General features: G+C 37.4%; 3 protein-coding genes across 7 annotated transcripts in view; 2 read left to right on the forward strand and 1 right to left on the reverse strand.

The window, feature by feature from the left end:
* The window catches only part of MYLK3 (myosin light chain kinase 3), an 88,834-nt gene extending 84,610 nt beyond the window's left edge, over positions 1-4,224 (forward strand). For all 5 annotated transcript variants that reach the window (XM_074211429.1, XM_074211428.1, XM_074211427.1 and 2 more), the window contains 3 exons: positions 32-184; positions 1,165-1,297; positions 2,068-4,224. In XM_074211429.1, coding sequence (XP_074067530.1) covers positions 32-184; positions 1,165-1,297; positions 2,068-2,148 — 367 coding nt within the window. In that variant the 3' untranslated portion in view covers positions 2,149-4,224. The remainder of the gene's footprint in view (positions 1-31; positions 185-1,164; positions 1,298-2,067) is intronic.
* A 282-nt stretch (positions 4,225-4,506) lies between these two features.
* On the reverse strand, positions 4,507-17,585 carry ORC6 (origin recognition complex subunit 6). Its single transcript, XM_074211432.1, has 7 exons — positions 17,239-17,585; positions 14,531-14,660; positions 12,343-12,506; positions 11,800-11,889; positions 7,410-7,522; positions 6,868-6,936; positions 4,507-6,444 (listed from the first exon to the last, which is right to left on the reverse strand). The coding sequence occupies exons 1-7, from the start codon at positions 17,412-17,414 to the stop codon at positions 6,326-6,328; spliced, it is 861 nt and encodes a 286-aa protein (XP_074067533.1). The 5' UTR covers positions 17,415-17,585; the 3' UTR covers positions 4,507-6,325.
* A 242-nt stretch (positions 17,586-17,827) lies between these two features.
* The window catches only part of VPS35 (VPS35 retromer complex component), a 36,393-nt gene continuing 32,628 nt past the window's right edge, over positions 17,828-21,592 (forward strand). The window contains exon 1 of the mRNA XM_074211430.1: positions 17,828-17,911. Within this exon, the coding sequence (XP_074067531.1) occupies positions 17,909-17,911 (3 nt within the window). The 5' untranslated portion in view covers positions 17,828-17,908. The remainder of the gene's footprint in view (positions 17,912-21,592) is intronic.

Genomic DNA, 21,592 nt, shown 5'->3' on the forward strand with positions numbered 1-21,592 from the left:
ATTTGCTAATGGGCATCTATTTCCTTTCTAGGCTCAGTGGCTTGTCTCCATTTCTGGGGGAAACCGATGCAGAGACAATGAATTACATTATGAACTGTAGCTGGGATTTTGATGCTGATGCATTTGAAGGGCTGTCGGAAGAGGCCAAAGATTTCATTTCTAGGCTCCTGGTTAAAGAGAAGAGGTATGTCTTTTTGGGAGGAACCATGACAATACCAAGTTAGGACAGCTCAGGACATTGTGATAAAGAATGGAATTCCTTTCAGAAACTTTGGTTTGGCTCTGGATGATCTGCCAGGAGTAAAAGATCCTATCTTCCAACAGAATAGTTGTTTCTTTTCTGGGTCCTTAGTCTACACTTGAAAGCAAAGAGGGGACTGGCAAAAAGGACAAGAGAAAGAATTCAGAAACAATGCCTTCACACAATGAAAATATTTTCAAAATGCATGAGAGTGCTAACTTAAGATGTATGCAGATGCCTAGGCAGGAGGAATATTTACAAATGGTTATTTCCAAGTACTTACACATGCAAGGGTATTGCCAGGAAGGAGTTTGAGAAACACTGACTTGCCATAATTAGAATAAAGGCAAGAAAGGAGTTAAGTTTTATTCCATGGTGAGGAAGGGCTTCTTCCCTCCCCCCCTTTTTTTTTGCATTTAAAAGAAATAGGAAGCTGTGAAGTGAAGGATATAGGCTTTACCATTAGTATAAAATGAGAGGCAGCAAAGCATAATAATGATAGAATCAAGAAAACCACTGGTCCATATGTGCTGTTGGACCCAGCTCAGATCCATTCCCTATCCCTATAAAATGAGAAATGATAAGTATTAAAAGTATTTTTATATTTATTTGGGTGTGAAGATGTCTAGTGTCTTGTTTTGGATCCTTTTCAAGCTTCATTATTCTGCCCTTCAAATTACAAAATACAAATTACGGATAGGGAACTTTTGTTAGGGAAATTTTAGGGGGAAGATTTAATCAAAGTGACTGAATTTGAATTAGAAAGGTCTAGTTCAATCTACACACAAGAAGAATCTCTACCATAACATAGCCAAGTGACCAAAAAGCCATCGACATAAAGGATCAGTTCTGCTAGTTTTTGGTCTCCAGAGGGCCAAGAGGGCACAATCAATTGTCTAATTTCCTGCTGTTTGGTTTTCCAGTTGTAGAATGAGTGCTGCACAGTGTCTGAAACACGAGTGGGTGAATAATCTGCCAACCAAAGCAACAAAATCTAAAATTCGGCTCAAATCCCAGATATTGCTACGGAAATACATGGCTCAAAGAAAATGGAAAGTAAGGTTTTTGTAGATTTCTTTTGAAGGAAAAAGCAGGTTCCCTTTCACATTTCCTTTAAAAGTACTGTGGCTAAAGTTGCACTTGATAACATTTTGAATAGAAGAGGTCAAAATATTTTTCTTCAAGAAACCTAACTCACTGGTCTAAAATGATGATGGCATATTAAGCAGTGGTTGGTATATTTATGTGAATACTTAAAATTGAAAATGCCAGAAGTTTTGAGCATATACTCTCATTAGTGACAGAATGGAGGTGAGAGTTAACTGGCTGATTATCTCATGCCTCCACAATTCAGAATCAAGGGTGAACATGTACTAAATTAAAATAATTTTATACATTTAGTTTTGACATAACTATAGCTATGCTACAGTGTCCATCACATAAAAGAACCTTAGAAAACTATCCCTGGGTTACTTTGCTTTCTTACTTAAGGCTAAAAGGTAAAAGTAGAGTGGGGTTGTTAGGATACTTTAGATAATCAACAACTCTAAGTCATTAAGGAGAATGTTTACCATTCATCAAGTGCTAACAGGCCAACAAAAGGCCTGTACCTGGAGCCAACTGAGGTACTAAGCTGATTAAGATCCTTGCCCCCATGAAGTTTACAATCTAGCAACTTTTAAAGTTTGTTACCTAGTTTGGAATCACCAGCTGAATTAGTTACAAATAAAACAAGAGATACTTGTTTGACTTAATTTACCTTGTTTTTCCCAATTCTTCTTAAATGAAAATTAGTCTAAAATGCAAATTTTCTCTTTTCTTTCAAGAAACACTTCTATGCAGTGACTGCTGCCAACAGGCTTAGGAAGTTTCCAAGTTGTCCCCAAGCCTCATCTATGCTGCTTTGAAAGTTCTGCAATATTTAGAGCTAGAGATGAAGACAGAGAACTCTTTTGTCTAGTGATCTGGCCTTTTGCTATTACTGTATTTGACTTCCTGTTTTTAAAATTGTGTAAGTAATGTTATGACTATGACCTGTTCTCAAATGTAGATGTGAACTTGATATGTAAGAATTGCCTTAATTTTTACCAGGTGATGATAGTAGGCATTAAATAGGAGTGTGATTAATTTCAACTTTTAACATGTTCTGAGTGACAATTATAGTAGCATGTGGCATAGAGCAAGCCATTCAGTATTATTTCCTACAATATAAAGTGGAGATTTCTTGTTGTTTATGGTTATTTAGGTGGTACTGTATTAGGAAGTTTCAGAGCAGGGGTTCTTAACCTTTTTGTGGGTCATGGCTCCCTTTGGGAGTTTGAGTGTTCCTTTCTCAGAATAATACTTTTAAATGCATTAAATACAGAGGATTACAAAAAAAAAACCCCAATTAGACTGAAAGTTAACAAAATATTTTTAAAAAGTTTATGGACTGGGGCAGCTAGGTGGCGCAGTGGATAAAGCACCAGCCCTGGAGTCAGGAGTACCTGGGTTCAAATCCAGTCTCAAACACTTAATAATTACCTAGTTGTGTGTCCTTGGGCAAGCCACTTAACCCCATTTGCCTTGCAAAAAAAAACCTAAAAAAAGTTGATGGACCTCAGGTTAAGAACCTATGGTTTAGAAACCATGGGAACTGATACCAAAAAGATCAAAGGATAGATATTTTTGGTATTTTTCCAGAGGAATGGGGTTAATTGCTACCCAATGTTTAAACCAGATTATAGGGTAAGTAATGTCAAAATATCTATCTATCTATCATCTATCTATCTATCTATATATATATATATATACAGAGCAGGATAAAAAAGCAAGAAATGAGAAATGACTTAAATGGCTTTTTAACTCAGTTACCTTACTATCCTAAATCTGAATTCAGCAACCAGTTTAGATAACTGGAGGAAGCTTTTCACGACCTCTCACCCAAACCCCTAACTAATCCTATAAGCCTTTGGATAATTAAATGCTGTCAGTAAACCAAGATTCCATGTAGTAAATTTTTGCCTCAACATAAAAGAATGATCTTTCAAGGGAATGAGTTGTCTTACAAATGGAAGAGGGCCAGGTTTGAGCCAAGAGGATCTGGATACCTGTCTTATTCCTAACATATTGGCTGAACTCTGGGTAAATAATTTAACCTTTCAGTAATCTTAGGCTATTCTAAGATTCAAGTTTCAGAAAGAATGCTAACATGTACCGAGAGTCCCTTATACCCTGAAATTACAGGTCCAGACTTATTTAAGCCTGTAATTTTTTTGTAATGTTTTTGCAAGGCAAATGGAGTTAAGTGGCTTGCCCAAGGCCATACAGCTAGGTAATTATTAAGTATCTGAGGCCAGATTTGAACTCAGGTACTCCTGACTCCAGGGTCGGTGCTCTATCCACTGAGCCACCTAGCTGCCCCATGTAATTTTTTAAAAAAATATTTTATTTATTTTGAGTTTTACAATTTCCCCTCCATTCTTGCTTCCCTCCCCCCACCCCCCCACAGAAGGCATTCTGTTAGTGTTTACATTGGTTCCATATTATGCATTGATTTCAGTTGAATGTGATGACAGAGAAATCATATCCTTAAGGAAGAAATACAAAGTATAAGGTAGTAAAATTACATTATAATGCTCCCCCCCCAATTTGATAGCAATAGTCTTTGGTCTTTGTTCAAGGTCCACAATTCTTTCTCTGGATACAGATGGTATTCTCCATTGCAGATAGCTCAACTGTCCCTGGTTGTTGCACTGAAGGGTTGATCATCATTCCCATGTTGTTGTTAGGGTGCACAATGCTATTCTGGTTCTGCTCATCTCACTCAGCATCAGTTCATGCAAATCTCTCCAGGCTTCCCTGAATTCCCATTCCTCCTGGATTCTAATAGAACAATAGTGTTCCATAACATACATATACCACAATTTATTAAGCCATTCCCCAATTGAAGGATGTTCACTTAATTGCCAATTTTTTTGGCACCACAAACAGGGTTGGCTTTAAATATTTTTGTACAAGTGATGTTTTAAGCCTGTAATTTCATTTTATTTTTCTAACTAAACTGCAGAACAGTTCTCGTTTTTCTTGTCCCACATCATTATGGGCTTTAGATTTACTAATAATCTGATGAGAATTTTACTATTCTGAATAGGAATTTTTCATAGAATAGTAGAGTTGTCTAAAATTAGGAACGCAAATTGACAGCACAAAGCAAATCTGAACCCTTTTAAAATAAAGACTTGTACATTTCTAAAATTTTATTCTAAAAAAGTTAATGTCTTTTTTAAAGGTGACTCATTAAAGAAAAAAAGCCTGAAACATAAAACTGTTTGAGTATAAATGAACATTAAAAGAATAAAGTCTTTGTTATTAGTCAGGAATTTCTCATTGCTGGTTTTTAATTTCTATTCTCAATCCCATTAGTGGTTACCCTTTCAAGTTCAAATAGGAAAGCAGCTATTTTATTGCATGCTGATGTTGGCACTTTTGATTGCTGATTTCCTTTCAAATAGACAGGAATTGTTTCTCAGTTTGAGCATAAGCATTAATATTTTTGTAAACTTCACTTGTAGTTACAAGGCTAATCATGTAGTTAACTGGAGAGTTGATATTTTTGTCTTATAATCTGTAATCTTACCCTGCTCAACTGTTTGCCATGAGTTTTTTTTAATCTCTAAAATTCTTTAAAAAGTGCTTTTAGTCACTCCAGGTTCTACACAGATTGTATATTTTTGCAAAATTGGAACATATCCCCAGATCTGGGTTCAAACACTGACTCTGGGGCATCCTTGCATTTGTGACTGTGGGCAAGTCCCTTAACCTCTCAATGCACCAACACCTAAGAGTTTCAAGTGAGATGCTTTATTGCCTGAGAGTTTCTATATCTGGAGTATAGGTCAGAACAAATAAACAAACAAATCACATATCTACCCTAAGCATCTAGTAATAAAAATGGAATTTTAAAACTTGAAAACAGCAGTTTTGAGTTTTACTCTGTAAATTAATTAAATTAAAATAAATAAAAAGTAAAATTCTACTTGTTACCACTTCCCAGATCTTTTCACCTTCTATGAAGGCCAAACTCCATAGGTTTTTTAAAAATTTTGAATATTTAAGTACCATTGCATCTGTCAGTTTGTATATATCTGAAGCTTAAGCACAAATAAATCTTGGTTAATTTCTTGATTTTGCAATACTGTCCTCATTTGTAGTCCATTATAGTAGTCCATTTGTAGTCCAAATGTAGTCCATTAAAAAAAAAAATTTTGCAAGGTAATGGGGTTAAGTGACTTGTCCCAGGTCACACAGAAACCTAATTATTAAGTGTCTGAGGGCAGATTTCAATTCAGGTCCTCCTAACTCCAGGGCTGGTGCTGCTCTATCCACTGCACCACTTTGCTACCCCTATTATGTGACTTTCTTAAATCACTAGCAATATGACAGCTAGTACAGCACAGAAAAATTGGATTCTCTTCCCAGATACCCTGCTAGAGATGGCATTTTTGTTCTAAAAGGAAAATTATTCTTATTTATGGCAAAAGAATGTTCTTTAAACAAAAAGCTAAGACAAGTTAGAGACAGAAATAAAATTTATTACCTTAAAGTCTCAGTATTATAAAGTAAAAGTTTCTATAATTCTAAAAAATTGCAAAAACAATTAAAAACAGCTATCAGATGGTACAAAAATTCATTTGTATTGCTTTAAAAATGAGGAATTAATATATTATCTAAAGTATAAACTAGAGTACTAAGTTTTCTTGGACCCCTTTAGAAGAGACATACACACCTGATGGGTAAGTGGAAGTTATATACCAAATGCCATCATGATTCACTGTGTGAAGCCTATTTCCACTGTCAGGAGTCAGGTCCCACTGCTTTAGATGTGACCTCTTAGATGTGCTACCTTCTTTAAGCAAGGTCACCAAAATATGGAAACTCAGGGGTTTTCTTTGCCATATGTGTTTGGTATTGCCCAGGAATAAGAAACCCATATTAAGGCAGTGCTTTTAGAATTCTTGCTCAAGAGCAAATACTTATGACCTATTAAGGCTCATTGGGAGGAAAGACTCATGTTTGGTGGCAGGTGCTGTCTGGAAACTGCAATCATTTCTTTTGTGCTTTTGTAGCATTTTCTAAAATTTTTCTTTTCCATTCTTCATAATCTTGTTTTAAATCTTCACTTTGCTGCCGCTTACATGGAGACTCTGCTTCACTCTCTATTTCTGTAGGAAAAATTTCAAGAGATTAGAATTTCTCAATCTTAGCATCTTGAAAGTTTGTCTCTATTTTAAGAAGTTGGGAAAATAGAAGTCTCTTGTTTTAAAGTCACACATCCCAGTGCAAGACTAAAAATAATTGTGAATTTCCAATGCTTTTAGTTTTTCATTTATGTGAGTAACAAATTTAAATAGAAAGTTAGAAGGAAAGTCTTATAATTTTGTTTATTTTACTTATACACCCTAACTAATCCAACAATCCTTCAAACTTTTCCATTGCTTATGGTGAAGACTACCTTTAAAAGAACTTTTATAAAATGTTACCTTATAAATTTTATTCTAGATTTGATTATCAGAGCCTTTAAATAACTTCTAGATTCTCTATACTCCCTTGAACTAATTCCATTTCACAATGACAGCAAACCTTACCTTTCTTGGAATGTTCAACTATAATCTTCTGTCTTTTGGCAGGTGGAGAAGCTGAATTGCTAGTCTCTCCTTCAAGAAATATAAAAATGTCATTAATATTACTTCTCTTTTTCCTTCCCCACCTCCAGGTATGAACCTTGATTCTAAAATGCTTAGATTACACACAATCTTAGATTACATTTACATCATTTGAAGTATAGCTTCCAACCTTGTAAAATAGAGAGTGAAACTGGATGATCTTTAAGTTCCAGCTCTATCCTATAATCTTGCTTGCTCAGATGCCATTATTGGAAGAGGGGGAATGCAGAGGAAGGGAAGCAAAAACATTCTGAAGTTTTCCTTTAGTTTGCTTTCTCTTGTAAGATAATATGTCCTAGTTGGCAGAAAATTATTATAATAGTCTGACCTATGTACATGAATGGAGCATATTATAACATTTGTCTGGGGAAACAATTTGTGTAACACAAGCCTTTGTAACTATAAATGTATAATTGTGGTAACTTGGCCTAAATTCACAGAACTATAAATTGTGGAATACTCACCCTTAACTTGCTGTTCAAACTTTTCCAATTGTTTACAGAGTCGATCAAAAACAGCTTTCTTTACTCCAGATGTGGCCACCATTTTGTCTTTATTCACTTTTATCTTTAGGACCCTAAAAAATAATTAGTTTTCTTAAAATGGTTAAGTGTCTTTGTCTTGCCATCCCCCATATCAATAAAAAATGTAAATGATAGTTAACATTTCTATATGACTTTAAGATGAAAATCCCCCCCACTTGATTCTTAGAACAACTCCATAAAGAAATTAGGAATATTTGTTCTTTTTTCTCCCTTGCTTTACTAGTGGGAGTACCAAGTGGTTAAGAACTGTTTTCCCCCCCTTCAACCTCAGTGTAAAATTTTAGACTTAAGGATGCTATCTACCCCATCTACTTATTAATTTTAGGTGTTGGATGGTCAAAGTTATTAATATTGTGGAACATACCCATTCTATATCAGAATCTCTGTTATGTGAGAGGGACACATGAGAAGATTCAAAAGAATACCAGAATTGCTATAGTCATTTTCTTAAATTCTTAGGTATTTAGTATTTAGTACATATAAAGAACAAACATTTTTTTGGCATCCACATCACATTGTTTTCTGGTGCTTGGTCTTTTTCATTTCATTGCTTACATTTACTAGCTAGGACCAAAAAAATTTACAAAGTAATGAGCCCATTCAAATCTTTCCTTGCTTTATACCTGTCTTATACCTCAGAAATGTGAACACATTAAGAAAAGACCCAGGGAAGTTAGGTGGCACAGTGGATAGGGCACTGGCCCTGGAGTCAGGAGGACCTGAATTCAAATCCAGTCTCAAACACTTAATAATTGCCTAGCTGTGTGACCTTGGGCAAGTCTATAACCCCACTGCCTTGAATAAAAAAAAAAGACCCAAAGTGGATTGGAGTTAGGTTTTTAAAAATATATGCTAATTAATACCCAACTATAAGTAAATAAATATAATAAAGCTAAACAACTACAAAATCATTTGATGGGGTAGAGGAATCCACTCCTAAATTGCTTTTAATTTTTAAAGTGTTTCTCAGCAGAAAGTAAAGCAAAAAAGCATCTTCGTGAACAGAAACCATGAACAGTTAGTTATTTAGGGAGAATCACTGAGGAACAAATCAACTTATATCATTATATCAGCCATAATACCAATAAGAAACTAGATCTTTAAGAAGTAACCTAAAAGATACAGCTAGGTGGCACAGTGGATAGAGCACCGGCCCTGGAGCCAAGAGGACCTGAGTTCAAATCCGACCTCAGACACTAATTACCTAGCTGTGACCTTGGGCAAATCACTTAACCCTATTGTCTTGCCAAAAAACCCCCCAACAACCTAAAAAGAAAAAAGAAGTAATCTAAAAGTCTGAAAACCTACCTATATAATAATTAATACTTTGCTTTTTGGAACAATAACCAGCAAACTATTAATCACTGCTAGCTAAATCAAGAACTGGATTTTTACATGCAGATATAGTCTGAGATATAAAGCACTCAATTTGTAAACATTTTTTTTAGATTTTTTCTTTTTTCTTTTTTGCAAGGCACTGGGGTTAAGTGGCTTGCCCAAGGCCACACAGCTAGGCAATTATTAAGTGTCTGAGGCCGCATTTGAACTCAGGTACTCTTGGCTCCAGGGCCGGTGCTCTATCCACTGTGCCATCTAGCTGACCCTGTAAACATTCTTTATAAATGAATGAAATGACCCCTGTGTAGTTGTCAAAGGAGAGGAATTTCCTTGCTGCCACTATAGCTATAGGAAGGAGAGGGATATTATCACTGAGAATTTGGAATGCATTCTCCATAGAATATGCCCTAAAGGGCAACTAAGTTCTAAGGTAAAGTTCTTGAACAGCTTATCTAATTCTTAATATAACTTAAATACTATAATTTTCAATTAAAATCAGTAATGGAAAGTATTAAGGTTGTAAATATACAACACTTTTGCTATTCATAGGATCTGTAATCTACTAAATGGCATGAGAACTCCCTCCACTGGTAAAAACTGCAAATTACCCAAGCTTTCTTATTTATATAAATTCCCCACTGGAATCTGTTCAATGCATTGTTGTCTTTTAATATTTTGTAGATATTTGTATAATAATGTTTCTGTCCATCTATCATTCTTTCCTCTACCTACATAAATAACCTGCTTAATTTTCCAGTTGTATATATATTCCTGATCATCTTTTATGTCCATAAATTGCTGTCGACTACTCCAGACATGTAGTTTTTATACATTTTCCTTTCATTCTTGTCATCTGAAAATCGAATTATTCTATGATTGTTTTATTCCATGATATCACATTATGAGGAGAGCAGTGATGGGGGGCTTTTGTGGCAGGGAACAATATGGCATCAATGGAAGCAATATGCAATTTCTCAATCCTCTTTTCTTTTTGTATTTTATTTATTATGAATTTTACAATTCCCCCCCCTAATCTCACTTCCCTCTCCCCAGCGCCACAGAAGGCTATCTGTTAGTCTTTGCATTGTTTCCATGGTATAGGCTGTCAATCCTCTCTTACTCCTAATTAGTTCTGGGTCTAGCTTATTGTCTCTCTCGTAAATATATAAAAGATCATCCAGATTATAACATTTATTCTTTTTTCCCCAAACATTTTTTTTTAATTGATGCCCTGAAGGGAAAAAACAAAAACAAAACAAAAAAACCTGTCACTTCCAATAATTCCCAATTACTGCCTTTTCTTCTGGCCTCACCATAACAAAGAAGCACAGGTAAGCAAAATAAATTGATAATTGGTCATTTGTGATAACATATGCTTCATTCTACCTATGGCTTACCTTTTTACATGTTTCTTTGTCAGTTCTCTGACAATCTGACTGGTAAGTATAATAATCAGAGTCCTGATGTGTAAAACATTCTTTTTAAGGAAATTTTTAAAAATGAAGAATGTAATCATCAAATACTAACACATCAATATATAAATAACAAAACAAAATTTTGAACCCATCAGCTTACTTAATTTAAAAAAAACTTATATTTAACAAGGTAGTAACAAAATTACCATGTCCCTATAAACTGTTTTCTTCTGTATATTTTAAAGCCTTTTTGTTGATGCTCTTTTCTTCCATTTACTTTTTTCATTTTGACCACTATCAATTAACTTACTAATCCCTAAAAGAAATATAGTCAAGGAAAACAAATCAACATACTGAGTATGTCTCAAAATGTATAGATCCTTTACTTCATTACTTCTCTGCCAAGAAGAATGTTTTTGATCAGTCTTCTAAAGTTATGGTTTAGTCACAGATTAACTCACTGAAGTCTTTGAAAGTTGCTTGCCTCTATACTATCATAGTCATTATGTAAATTATTCTTCCAGTTCTCTTTTACTCTGTATCAGTTCATATATGCTATCCTAGGTTTTATTATTTCTTACAGCACAATAATATTCCATTTTACTTACATAACCACAATTTATTTAGTGTTTCATCATTTGATGTATAACCATTTTGTTTCAAGTTCCTTTTATAACCCCAAATGGTTATTTTGGTATATATCCATCTTTCCTTGTCTTTGCCCTTTTTTAGTTGGGGTAGATACCTTGTGAGGCCATTGCTGAGCCAAAGAGTACATATAGTTTAGTGATTTTGGGGTATAATTCCAAATAGTTTATCAGAATAATGAGACAAATGCATATCTCTCCACCAACAATATTTTAATGTTCCTGTACAACACATTTTTAATCCGTTTGTTTTTCCCATACAAACTATTAAGCCACTTGAGTGGTTATACTGGGGAATCCTACAAAGAAAACCTTTTACATCATGAAGTAAATTAAGTAATTGCTAAGATGCATAGAAAAGAGCATAAAAGTCTGTTCTATTCTCATGTTGATCAAGAATATCTTAAGTACATAGTCTATTCTCAAAGATTTTGTAGAGAAAATAGGTAAATGAGACAAAAGATTCTGATCTCCTTTTCAGTTATCTTTTTTTTCTGATGATACCATATTTTCCATTCTTCTGGAAGTTCTCTTTTGAGAGGGGTTAGTAAGATATTGGATTAGATGGCCTTTGAGGTCATGTGAAATACCTGAATATCTATCCTAGTGTCTTAAATTATATCACCTCTAGAAAAGATTTCTTTTTTATGTATTTGGTTAAGTCCAACAGCAGCTCTGACAAGAGCAATTTCACAGCACATGGGTTTCTGAGATAGTACAAGACCAAATGTAGTGGTTGTACCATTACCAGTGATGGGATTAACTACATTATGGGCTAACTGACTTTAGGAGCCACCCTATGAAACTAATCACTAAGCAAACACAATTATTTCAATAAAAAATATATTCCGAATTGCAAGTGGCTTATAAAGTTTGAAAACGTAACACATTAATAAAATACATCCTTACCTGCATGCTGAAAACAGTGTAGCTGTTGTGAAAAGGGGCTTGGATAAGTCTAGATCTACTTTCTGTATCTGGGGAAGACTAGCTTCATATCTATGAGAAAGCAGTGATTACAGTATTTGTTAGAGAAATGCTCAGAAAAACTAAATAGACAAAGCATGATGTTTTAGATATAACAAAAAAGTACTAATATCACTAAACTGTGACAATATACATGTGTTAGTTTTATGTATACAAATTATTTCCATAGGTCAAAATTTTAGTTCAGAAAGGTTTTTTCAAATTTAAAGTTTTAATTTGTGGAACACACCCACAGCAGCAGCAACAACAAAAGGGGCAGTTAGGTGGCACAGTGGATGGAGCACTGGCCCTGGAGTCAGGAGAACCTGAGTTCAAATCCAGTCTCAGACAATAATTAACTAGCTGTGTGGCCTTGGGCAAGGCACTTAACCCTACTGCCTTGCAAAAACAAACAAAAAACATAAAACAAAAAAAATTTGTGGAACACAATGATTTTTCAATTACATGATTCTTTGTTCTTCATACCTTTGTAGTATCTTTGAAGCTATGTTTGCTGCTTCCACGCAATTAAATTGTACAGCCAAGTCTTTTATTCCAAGATTTGAATTGAGACCCAGCAAGCACTCAAAAGTCTTAAGACAGCTTTGATACATCTTCTTGTTCAAACCAGACAGCTTAACTAAGTAAGTCTTTCAAAAAGAAACACGAACATAATTATGTCAAAAAGTGGGGAAAAAGCCATTACAAAGTATGACATACATTTTTGTTACAAACCTAATGTATAGATATAGGACAATTTTAAAATATGATTAAAAGTATTAAAAATATGAGCTAGTATTACCTACAATGGGGAAACAAATACACATAAGAATCATGGATGCCCTCTTTTCCCACAGCTATTTATCAGAGTTATAGACAAGAGGAATAAATTTTAGGGCATCAACAAAAGCAAAGAAAAGATAAAATCTTCCCTTTTTCTTGATCATGGTTTACTCAGAAAATAGGCAAAGGAAGGATGCTAGTGGCAACAATATAGGAGCAAATATAGTAGCAAAAGTAAAGATAAAAACGAATAACATTTCTATATAGCAATAACAAAACCCAAGAGTCAATCCACCAATTCATGCTAAAATTTTATGTAAATACAGTTAGCAAACACTAAAGAAATAAAGAATGATTTAGAAGGATACTCACTGGGAAGGATAGTTGGGATATATCAATTTAATAAAAATAACAATACTATCTAAATTAAGGGTTTAGTGTTAGACCAGATTCTCATGGTAATACTTTATTTTCTATAGCTTTAAAAAGATTGATTTTGGAGGAATAAAATCTAGACTTTCATGAGAAATAATGAGAAAAAGGAATGAAGGGAGAATAGTATTTCTAATTATACTACAAAGCAGTATTCATAAAAACTATTCAATATTGGTTAAAAAATAGTGAAGTTGATCAATATAACAGATTACATAAAGGAGCAATCAGAAACAATCAAACTCCCTAATACAGTCTTCTATAAATTGAAAATTTTCTTGAGTAACAGCTCCCTATTTGACAAGAATAGGAAAACTGGACATTTTGTCAGAAATTAAGTTTATACCAGCAATTGTATATTACATTCCAGAATAAGATTAAAATGGATATATGACCTGAATTTTAAAGGCCAGAGATTTATAGCTAGAGGGAAAGAGTTCTTAACATGTGACAAGAGGCAATCACAAAAGATATCACAAAAGGCAATCACATAAAAATTGGATGGCATGAAGCTGAAGAGCTTCTGCACAACGAAAATGAATATAATTATAATTATGAGGAAAACAATGCATGAAATTTCTTTGGATGACCAAGATATAGAGACAATATTAAGACAAATATTTAAGAATAAGAACCATTTTTCAATGGTCAAAGGCTATGACAGGTTTCTATTGATTTACTTTTTGATTTTTTACCCATAAGAAATATGGTTTCAAGTCATTAATAAGAGAAATGGGATTAAAACTCTAGGTTGTGGACTGCATGCCCAACAAATTTGCAAAGAAGATTAAAAAAGGGTATAAGCAATGCTGGAAGAGGCTGTCAGTAAACACAATAATATGCTCTTGATGCAGTGTATAAAGCAATTTGGAATTATACTAAGAAAGCGATTAAAATGTCCATACCTTTGCCCTAGAGATTTTATTTCTGGACCTATACTTCAGGGAAGTCACTATCAAAAACAAAGACTCTCATATGCACCAAAGCTGTGGTACATGAATGTAATGGAAAATTAGTGTACCTTAAGAAATGAAAAATATAAAAAATACTGAAAAGCATCTTAAGATTTATAGGAACTTATGCAGAATAAGGCAACAAAGGTCAGGAGAATAATGACTATAGAAATGTAAATGGAAAGAACAAAAACAATAACAAAAAAGAATGTTATATAATTTATGATCAAGCTTAGCCTCAAAAATGAGAAAATGAACTTTGCTCCTTTCTTTTCAAACATTTATTAAACACCAGTTATGTGCAATGCACTATGTTGGGCACTGGGAAAGAAAGAAAGAGGAAAAAAACATAATCCTTGCTTTGATGGAATTGTAAATTCCAGTATCCAACAGATAAGACATATCCAAATAACTAGGTTTTAATTAATTTGTACCCTTAGTTAATTTAAGAATGAGATGCAAATTAAGAGAAGACACCATCATCACAGTGAGAGGGGCCCACTTACTCTGTCTAAAGGCCATCTCATACTGGTAGCAGCAAGGTCCAGACACATGATTGCATTACTTGTTTCTGTTGTATGAGCAGACAATCCAGTGCACTTTACTTGGGACAAGCGCAGGTACTCTTCAGCTTTCCTATATATTACAACATTAAGTTTATAAAGTATTTTCTGTATAAACAGCTAATGATTTTTCTCAATTTTCTCAATTAATAGAGATAGAAGACAAGTAGATTTCACCATGGTTCTATTCTGCCTGCACACAAAATCATAGTTTTTCAAAGTCATTATTATGACCACCACCATCATCTGATAGCTTACATTTATATAGTGCCTTTCAGTTTATACAATAACTTCACAACAATCTGGAGAGCAGTTAGGGCAGTTTTTCACTCTTAACCTTTTTTTTAGATGAGGAAATTGATATTCAAAAATAAGACAAGTTGCCCATAGTATGATTTTGGACATAGGAGGTAGTGAGGTACTGAAAAAGATTTTGGAAAATGAAGCCTGGGTTCTAGCAATTGATCTTAGCAATTTTGGACAAGCCACTTCTCCTGGGACTTAATTTCTTCATTTGTAAAGTTATGATGGGGTGGGTAGTCTAGAGAACCTAAGGTTCTCTTCCTTTAATCCTATGAATGTTTATTAATACTTTCCTATAAGTGAATCATTGAAACAGGAATATCTATGGGACTCTTGACAAATGGTTATCCTCTCTTTTAAGACTTCCGGGGGGGGGATGGGAAGCCCTCCCCAATCTCATTTTACTTTGGAATAGCTCTAAACATTAGGAAACATCTCTTTTTAATCAGGTTAAAAACCTGGTACTCTAAAGCTTGCTTACAACATTCCTAATTCTTTCCTCTGGGACCAAACAGAATAAAACTAATCATTTTTTCATATGACAGCTATTTGATTCCCTTCAAGTATCTTTTCCAGGTTTAATATTCTCAGTTCCTTCATTGCTTCCCATACATCAGTCTCCAGTCCCTTCACTATCTTATGAGGCATCTTCAGTTTGTCAAATATCTTCCCAGGTACTCCTGACTCCAAGGCTGGTGCTTTATCCACTACGCCACCTAGCTGCCCCTGTCAAATATCTTTTTAAAAAAATTTTTTTAGTTTTTTTTTAATTTTTGCAAGGCAATGGGGTTCAGAGGCTTGCCCAAGGCCACACAGCTAGGTAATTATTAAGTGTCTGAGGCTGGATTTGAACTCAGGTACTCCTGACTCCAGGGCAGGTGCTGTGGTACATGAATGTATCATGAATGGGCCACCTAGGCACCCCCCAAATATCTTTTTTCATTAAAGATTTTATTTTGAGTTTTACAATTTTTCCCCTAATCTTACTTCCCTCCCCCCACCTCCCACAGAAGGCAATTTTCCAGTTTTTACATTGTTTCCATTGTATACATTGATCCAAATTGAATGTGATGAGAGAGAAATCATATCCTTAAGGAAGAAACATAAAGTATAAGAGATAACAAGATCAGACAATAAGATATCAGGTTTTCCCCCCCCTAAATTAAAGGTAATAGTCCTTGGTCTTTGTTCAAACCCCACAGTTGTTTCTCTGGATACAGATGGTATTCTCAATTGCAGACAGCCCCAAATTGTCCCTGATTGTTGCACTGATGGAATGAGCGAGTCCATCAAGGTTTATCATAACTGCCACGTTGCTGTTAGGGTGTGCAGTGTTTTTCTGGTTCTGCTCATCTCACTCAGCATCAGTTGATGCAAATCCCTCCAGGCTTCCCTGAATTCCTGTCCCTCCTGATTTCTAATAGAACAATAGTGTTCCATGACATATATATATGCCAGTTTGCTAAGCCATTTCCCAATTTAAGGACATTTGCTTGATTTTCAATTCTTTGCCACCACAACCAGGGTTGCTATGAATATTTTTGTACAAGTGATGTTTTTACCCTTTGTCTTCATCTCTTTAGAGTATAGACCCAGTAGTGGTATTGCTGGTTCAAAGGGTGTGCATACCAAATATCTTTTTTTTTTTTTTTTTTTTTTAGTTTTTACAAGGCAATGGGGTTAAGTGGCTTGCTCAAGGCCACACTGCTAGGTAATTATTAAGTGTCTGAGGTCGGATTTGAACCCAGGTCCTCCTGACTCCAGGGCCACTGCTCTAGCCACCCCTCAAAAATATCTTTTTTAAAGAAGGCAACAACTTCAGATGAGCTCTGACAGCACAATAGATCCTTGCCCTCATTCTAGACACCTTTTGAGGCAGCTTAAACTGTGGTATTGTCACCTGGTGTAAATCAAAAGAAAAATAACGACAAGGGCCAAGTCTGGGACCACAGAAAAGACACAAGAAGCCACTCTCACCTCTCACAAGAGCCCGAATCCGGATCCCTAGGTCCGTCAGCTCTTTCTGGCATTGGTGCCTTTGGCTGACACTTTGCTTTCTCTCGCTGGATTCCCTGCTGCGGCCCTCCCTTCCTTTCCACCCGGGTCACCTTTGTTTGGACAAGGTCTCGTCTACATTGGCATAAAGAGTGAGGAGCCGGGAGGCCCTGGGAGACCAGTGGCGTTAGGCTGGCCCGGTGGAGAGCTCCGGAGTTGGAGGGCTTGGGTTCAAATTCGACCTGACCTTTAGGGCTGTGCTGGCCAACCACCTCTCCGGGGCTTAAGTTTCTTCGGGCGTTGGAGAATACGGCCTTCTCGGGACGGGGGGGGGGGCCGGCCCCGCCACTCACCTGAGGACAGCGGGGTCCGTGATGCCCAGTCGAGGTCCGAAACGTGCCACGGGGCCGGGGTCCATGGCGCAGGGATAAGAGCCACAAGCCGCGAACCCCCGAAGGGCGACAGGCGCGCGCGCCCCGCGGCTCTCCCGCCAATGAGAGCCGGGCCGAACCCCTAGGCGGGAGCCCATTGGCTTCCAGGACGAGGCTGCTTTTCCGCACGAGCCAACCCGCACCCTCCATTTGCGCCTGCGTTGAGGCTCTCCGGCCACGGGGGGGTGTGGTTAGCCGCAGGAGGCTCCATCCCAGCTTTTCCGCGTCTTTCTTCCCGCCCCACGCTCCGTCGCCTGGTGAGTCAGATGACTCGTTGTCCCTGAAGCCAACTCGGAACTTCCCAGTATTCGGGCGCCTCCCACCGCGCGCCCAAGCCCCGCCCTCTAGCTAGCTCCTGGCGGAGCGATTGGCTCCCGTTCTCGTCCTTTAGCGCGTTCTTTGAGAGAAGAAGGCCAATAGGCGGGCGCGATCCCAGTTCCTGGGCGTGGACCAATGGAGGGGCGGCCTGAGGGTGTGGGGGCGGGGCGCGGGGAAGTGGAAGGGCGGGGCCTGCGGAGGCCGCAGCGTCACATGACGGCGCGGGGCTCGGCGCGGGGCTGGTGCTGCTTGCCGCAGGCTCCGGGCAGTCGCCATGGTGAGTGTGGCGGGGGCGGCGGGGACCCCCGGGACCGGTTCTCCCCTCCGCTTCTCCCTCTCGTGCCCGGCCCCCGGGGGCCCCAGGAGGTGGTGATGGGGAGGGAGGGCCGATGCCGCCGGGGCTGGGCCGGCTTCGGCCAAAGGAAGGCCGCAGGCGGGGCCCCTCCTCGGGAGGGAGGGGGCGTGGGGTGCCGGGTCTGCGCGGCCCCTTCTCGGCCCGGGAGCCCCTCGCCCCTGGCGGGGGCCCGGAGGGGCGGGCGGAGGCCGGGGCCCTGCTGTCATCCCGGGGGCGAGGGCGCGGAGCCCTTCCGAGGGGAAGCCTCCGCCTGGGGCTGTCCCTGTCCCCATCTCCGGCCCTTCCCCGCCCTTTGTGTCCTGCCCGACGCCTCGGCTGCCCTGGCTTTGCTTTCCGCGGATCGGGAATGGATTAAAGGCCCCGGGCCCCCCAGGGTGGGCCCGTCCCGCCACCTCCATCCGTCAGGCCGTCCTAGTGTCAACCCCGAGCCCGCCCCTCCTCGGAAATCCCTAGGGGCCCCATGTCAGGGAGCCGGAGCGCCCGCGCCTTGGCGGGCGCCGGGCCACTTGCACCCATCTCCGGAGCGGGGAAGAGTCCTCTTGTTGCCTGATTATAAGGTGGTCCAGCCCGCCTCCAGCTCTTGCCACCCACACCTGAATGAAACAGAATCAAACCTTTTATTCGCTTGCGATTCCTTCTTACCTTTTGAATTATTTTCAGACTACTGTGCCAGGAAAATAAGACTTTGTAACTTAGAGGTAGGGTTTTAGCCTTTCCAGCCTTATTGCCAATTTCCTTTCACACACTTTTTCTACCCCTGACTCCCACAAACAGACTGCTTCTCTTTGTCCGCAGTGAGCACCGTGTTCTCAGACCTCCATTGCTTTGCTCATGCTGTTTTGTCATGCTGGAATGCCCTTGCAGTCTCTTTACCTGTTGAATTTTACCCATCTTTTACAGGGGAACTTAGATATCCCCTTCTTCAAGACGTTTTATTGAACTGCTATGAAGTTTGGGTATCTTAGCTTTCTTTTAGAGTATAATCTCTGAATTGGCTGGGACTTTGTACCTCTTTAATGCCTATCTCAATGTTTATGCACACAAGTAGTTGCTTGATAAATATTTTATTATTTTTTTTGTGGTCTCTCTAAAGGCACTATTAGTTATAGTAGCAAATCATAGTGGAACTTGAAATAAGTAAACTTTAACTTTTTTAAGAAATGCTTCTTTGGGGTGGCTAGGTGGTACAGTGGATAGAACACCAGCCCTGGAGTCAGGAGGACCTGAGTTCAAATGGGGCCTCAGACACTTAATAATTACTTAGCTGTGTGGCCTTGGGCAAGTCACTTAACCCCATTTACCTTGCAAAAACCTAAAAAAGAAAATAAAAAAATCCATATTTATTGGTTATAATATGTCACTTTCCTAAATTCTTGGAGCTTGATTTGTCTTTTGATTACATTCTATGAAGGTCCAAATGACCTAAACATCTACCTTAGGGAGACTCATTGTATCTGAAATTATGCTTTCCTTTACTTGTTAACTTTATAAAAGATTTCACCTCAACATTGAATTAAATTTGTTGTGTTATCACTCATATAAAAGGTAGTTGTTGTTCAGTCCCATTTAATGAGTCCCATTTTGGGGTTTTCTTGACCAAAAAATACTGGAGAAGTTTCCTTCTCCATTTCCTTCTCCCTCTCATTTTACAGATGAGGAACTGAGTTAAGTGACTTACCCAGGGTCACACAGCTAGTAAGTGTTTATGGCTAGATTAACTTTCTTGATTCTCCCTCTAGTGCTCTATGTTCTGTGCCACCTAATTACCTCTTATGGGTTATAATGTGTATTAATTTTGACTAAATTGATTTAAACATTTGTGATCTTCCCCCTTCCCCTCAATACTTACTCTCAAGAGTAGCTTCCATCTACTCTTTATATATCCTTTATGTACATAGTTGTTTGTATGCTATCTTTCCCTTTAGAATTGGGGGCAAAGACTTTCTTGTTCTCTTTCTATTCTTTGTATCCCCAGGGCTTAGCATGATGCCTAGTATAAAGAGGGTGCTTAAATAATTGTGAATTGACTGATATGAGATTTTACTTGTACACATTTAGTTTCTCATGGACTTTTATTCACTTGACTTCTGGCAGACAGGCAGTGTGTCAGGAAAAAACTTTGAAATGGAAGTCAGGAGCTGCTTTCTGGTTCTACCACTAACCAGCAATGTGACTTTGGAGGAGTCTCTTTTTGTTTCTCAGTCTTCTCATCTATCACTTGAGATTGGAATGGATGTTCTGTAAGGTTCTTATCAGCATAAATATTTTTTGTGATTTATTTTCTGTGTCAAACCCATTTTGTTGAGAACTAAGTTATGGGGAATTCATCAGAAAATGTGCATCTATGATATCTGAATTAAAATTGTATTATAATATTACTATTATTAAAATATTTCAGAGAAACTTATTCTTTATATCTAAAATTTCTAAATAGAGGAAAACCAGTTTCATCCAGAAGAACTTTTGTTGAGAGAACTTAATGTCATCACAAATTGCCTTGGTTATAACTTAAATAACCTCAGTATGTCTCAGGAATCTCCTTAGAACTTATATAAGCTCAGCACTAACTTCCCTTTGTAACCCTTTTAGAAGGAATTAGTTTGTTTTAGAAAGTAGCATGTAACATTTTTATTTAATTTAATTTTATGTTTAATTAAGATGCTTAGAGTGGTGAAAGAAATAGCTGGAGAAACTTAGAAGCAGAGGACTAAGAATATGTTTAAGGAATGATAAGAGGTACTTGGGAAATTATAATCTTTTTTGTAGGACAAAGTGTAAGAAACATTTTCTTGCATTGTCAATTCTGTATGACTGCTATTTTAGGTTTTTTTCCCCTCTAGTATCAATTTCATGATTTTTCTGTGTCACTATTAATCCTGTGATATTTACTGAAGACTTTATTTTGTACCTTTTCAAATTAATTAGATATTGGCATTTCTGGGAGAGCTTTGGATAGAGAGCAGCATTTGAGGAAAGTTGAAAAAATGTTTATTGGATTTTGTATTGGACAGAAGGTTCATAATTTTTGTGAAAATGATCTATTAACTTTCCTTTGATTCTCATTTACTGTTTCTTTACTGAGAAGTTTCATGTATTTTTCACTGGGTGGTGGTTAGGTACGAAAGAGATTTTTAAAAATTCTTAAAGATAACATGATTTTTGTTATGTAGTGTTCCCTAGGTGATGTAGTTTTGTGGTCTAAACCAATATTCATATAAGTATACTTTTTTTAGTTTTTTTTTTTTTACAAGGCAACGGGGTTAAGTGACTTACCAAAGGTCACACAGCTAGGTAATTATTAAGTATCTGAGGTCAGATTTGAATTCAGGTTCTCCTGACTCCAGGGCTGGTGTTCTGTCCTCTGAACCACCTAGCCGCCCCCAAAACCTCACTTTTTTCTATTCAATAACTTTAATTAATAAGTAGTTATCTATATTCTATACTACTTAGTTTGTGATAGATTTGAGTGGTGTAGAGAAAAGAAAATTCCACATGATTCTTTTTTAAGGCAATTGATTTGTAGGATAGAGCAAAAGACATCCCTCATTTTCTTTAGTTAGTTTTCTGTAATGTACAGGATAAAATTATTTCTTGACATATATG

This window comes from Macrotis lagotis, chromosome 1, assembly GCF_037893015.1.
Source record: "Macrotis lagotis isolate mMagLag1 chromosome 1, bilby.v1.9.chrom.fasta, whole genome shotgun sequence".
NCBI lineage: Eukaryota > Metazoa > Chordata > Mammalia > Peramelemorphia > Peramelidae > Macrotis > Macrotis lagotis.

Excerpts from the sequence above, each read along its gene's own strand:
- ORC6 (XM_074211432.1), bottom strand. The coding sequence starts at position 17,414 with ATGGGCTCCCGCCTAGGGGTTCGGCCCGGCTCTCATTGGCGGGAGAGC. Across the intron at positions 12,507-14,530 it reads TGAGATGGCCTTTAGACAGA|ACTTACTTAGTTAAGCTGTC; the intron begins GTAAGTGGGCCC and ends TCTTTTTGAAAG. Across the intron at positions 6,445-6,867 it reads AGTTGAACATTCCAAGAAAG|AAATAGAGAGTGAAGCAGAG; the intron begins GTAAGGTTTGCT and ends TTTTTCCTACAG.